At 41.7% G+C, this 2,097-nt stretch overlaps 1 protein-coding gene across 1 annotated transcript; it reads right to left on the bottom strand.

The window, feature by feature from the left end:
- Positions 1-973: 973 nt before the first annotated feature.
- Positions 974-1,741, bottom strand: LOC126006074 (lysosomal-associated transmembrane protein 4B-like). Its single transcript, XM_049771407.1, is given in 2 exon segments — positions 974-1,591; positions 1,594-1,741. Coding segments are annotated over 2 exon segments (681 nt in total). The 3' UTR covers positions 974-1,058.
- Between the last annotated feature and the right edge of the window lie 356 nt (positions 1,742-2,097).

Raw genomic sequence — 2,097 nt, 5'->3', positions numbered from 1 at the left:
CGAATGGGCATTTCATTGGCATGGTGCTGCCAGAAATTTAGAGGGGGCTGCTTGATGGAGCTCTCTGACAGCTCACCCGTGCCTTCTATAGCCTTCTTAGCTATTGTACGAGTGTTTCAATGAACAATGGTGTTCATACAACATTTTGAGTGAATGTTTTGCTCTCTTGATAATAGATATGTAAAAGTGGAAATTTCTGGGTTATATTGACAGCTTATTTCTGAATTTAGCAAGACACTTTCATACTGTTTTCCATAGAGTTTGTACCAGACAACATTCCTGCTAGCAGCGGATAACAATTCCTTTATCACACATCCCCACCAACTACTATTCTTAGTAGTCTAAAAATTTTATTTTCAGAGGCTGTGACAGTTGATTGTTTTGGGGAGAATCCCAGTATTATTGATATGTGCCATTTTTATTTGTGTAAGGATAATATCTCATTGTCATCTTGGTTTAAATTTCCCTAATGATAAATTATGTTGAGCATTTTTCATGTGCCTGTTGGTCATCTGTTGGTCTTTTTCAAAGAAATATTTGTTTATTTCTTCTCTCCATTTTTGATGGGACTTTTAGATTTTGGACAGTTAATCTTTTTCTTTCTTTCTTTCTTTCTTTCTTTCTTTCTTTCTTTCTTTCTTTCTTTCTTTCTTTCTTTCTTTCTTTCTTTCTTTTTCTTTCTTTCTTCTTTCTTCTTTCTTTCTTTCTTTCTTTCTTTCTTTCTTTCTTTCTTTCTTTCTTTCTTTCTTTCTTTCTCTTTCTTTTCTTTCTCTTTCTTTTCTTTCTTTCTTTCTTTCTTTCTTTCTTTCTTTCTCTCTTTCTTTGTCTTCTTCTTTCTTTCTTTCTCTTTCTTTCTTTCTTTCTCTTTCTTTCTTTCTTTCTTTCTTTCTTTCTTTCTTTCTTTCTTTCTTTCTTTCTTTCTTTCTTTCTTTCTTTCTTTTCTTTCTTGCACAGCAGGGACTCAGTACTTCTCTAACTCCAGACCAACTGCACATGGGCACTGCCGCCACCAGGTCCTTCAAGAGCACTGGAAGGTACAGAGCTGCGATAGGGCAAGCTCAGGCAGAGAGGTAGTTCGGCAGTGGCGGGTCCTTGGCAGCACCACTGATGCTAGCGTCTTCGTAGGGGGGCAGCAGCACCGTCCTGTCATTGCTGCTCACATACACCAGGACGTCGGAGTTGTTCCTCCCATTGATGAACCGGTAACAGTTCCAGACACAGCTGATGAGGTAAACCTTAAAAGTCAAGATGCTGCTGCTAAGCAGGAGAATAATAAAGACCAAGCAGGCTGGATTCACTGGCATGATATCATCTTTGTAGGGAAAGTTGGGAGGCAGCTGCCGTAGGTACTCCTGAATGAAGTTGGGGTACACCAGCACTGTGACTGCAACCAGGGTATTCAGGGCAAAATCAAAGATCTGGTAACAGAAGAATGGGATGATCCAGGAAGCGTGTTGCTTGTATGCTTTATATGTGACCATGGTGCTGATCAGGATCATGAGGACAGAAATGGCGATTGCAGTGCACATGTTGGCATCATCCATGAACTCGAAGTCCAGTCCAAGTTCGGAATCTGAAAAGCGATACTGCTCGGGTCGGCCAGGGCACTCAGCAGGATCAGCAGAACCACTGCATTGATGATCAGGTACCAGGAGCCCAGCAGAATGGGGCTGGGGCGGACATGGCAGCAGAGGCAGCAGCTGTTGGAGCAGAAGCGTGTCCAGGCAGCTGCCATTTTCATGCCTGCGAGTTCGAGGCCGGGTCTGGTCTGGGTCCAAGCCAAGGCGCGCCCACTGGCGCTCCAGTTCACAGATGGGAAGTTAATCTTCAATAATACTTCGTATATCCTAGATTTCAACACTTTATCTGATGTATGGAGTGCAAATATTTTTCTTCTACTCAGATTTCTTTTAGTTTTAGCCTCTCTCTTTTGCTATAAAGAAACTTAATTTGACAGTCTCATTTTGCTACCCCCCCCTGTTTTTTTTCCCTCTTCTGTCCTTCTTCTTCTTCCAACTCTGGAGCATTCTCTCCCCTTTCCTTCCTTGCATTCCCTTGTCCAATTATTCTTTATACCACAAATAATTGAGATAACCC

The sequence above is a fragment of the Suncus etruscus genome, chromosome 4 (genome assembly GCF_024139225.1).
Source record: "Suncus etruscus isolate mSunEtr1 chromosome 4, mSunEtr1.pri.cur, whole genome shotgun sequence".
Lineage (NCBI taxonomy): Eukaryota > Metazoa > Chordata > Mammalia > Eulipotyphla > Soricidae > Suncus > Suncus etruscus.
This window is presented reverse-complemented; position numbering and strand designations above follow the sequence as displayed.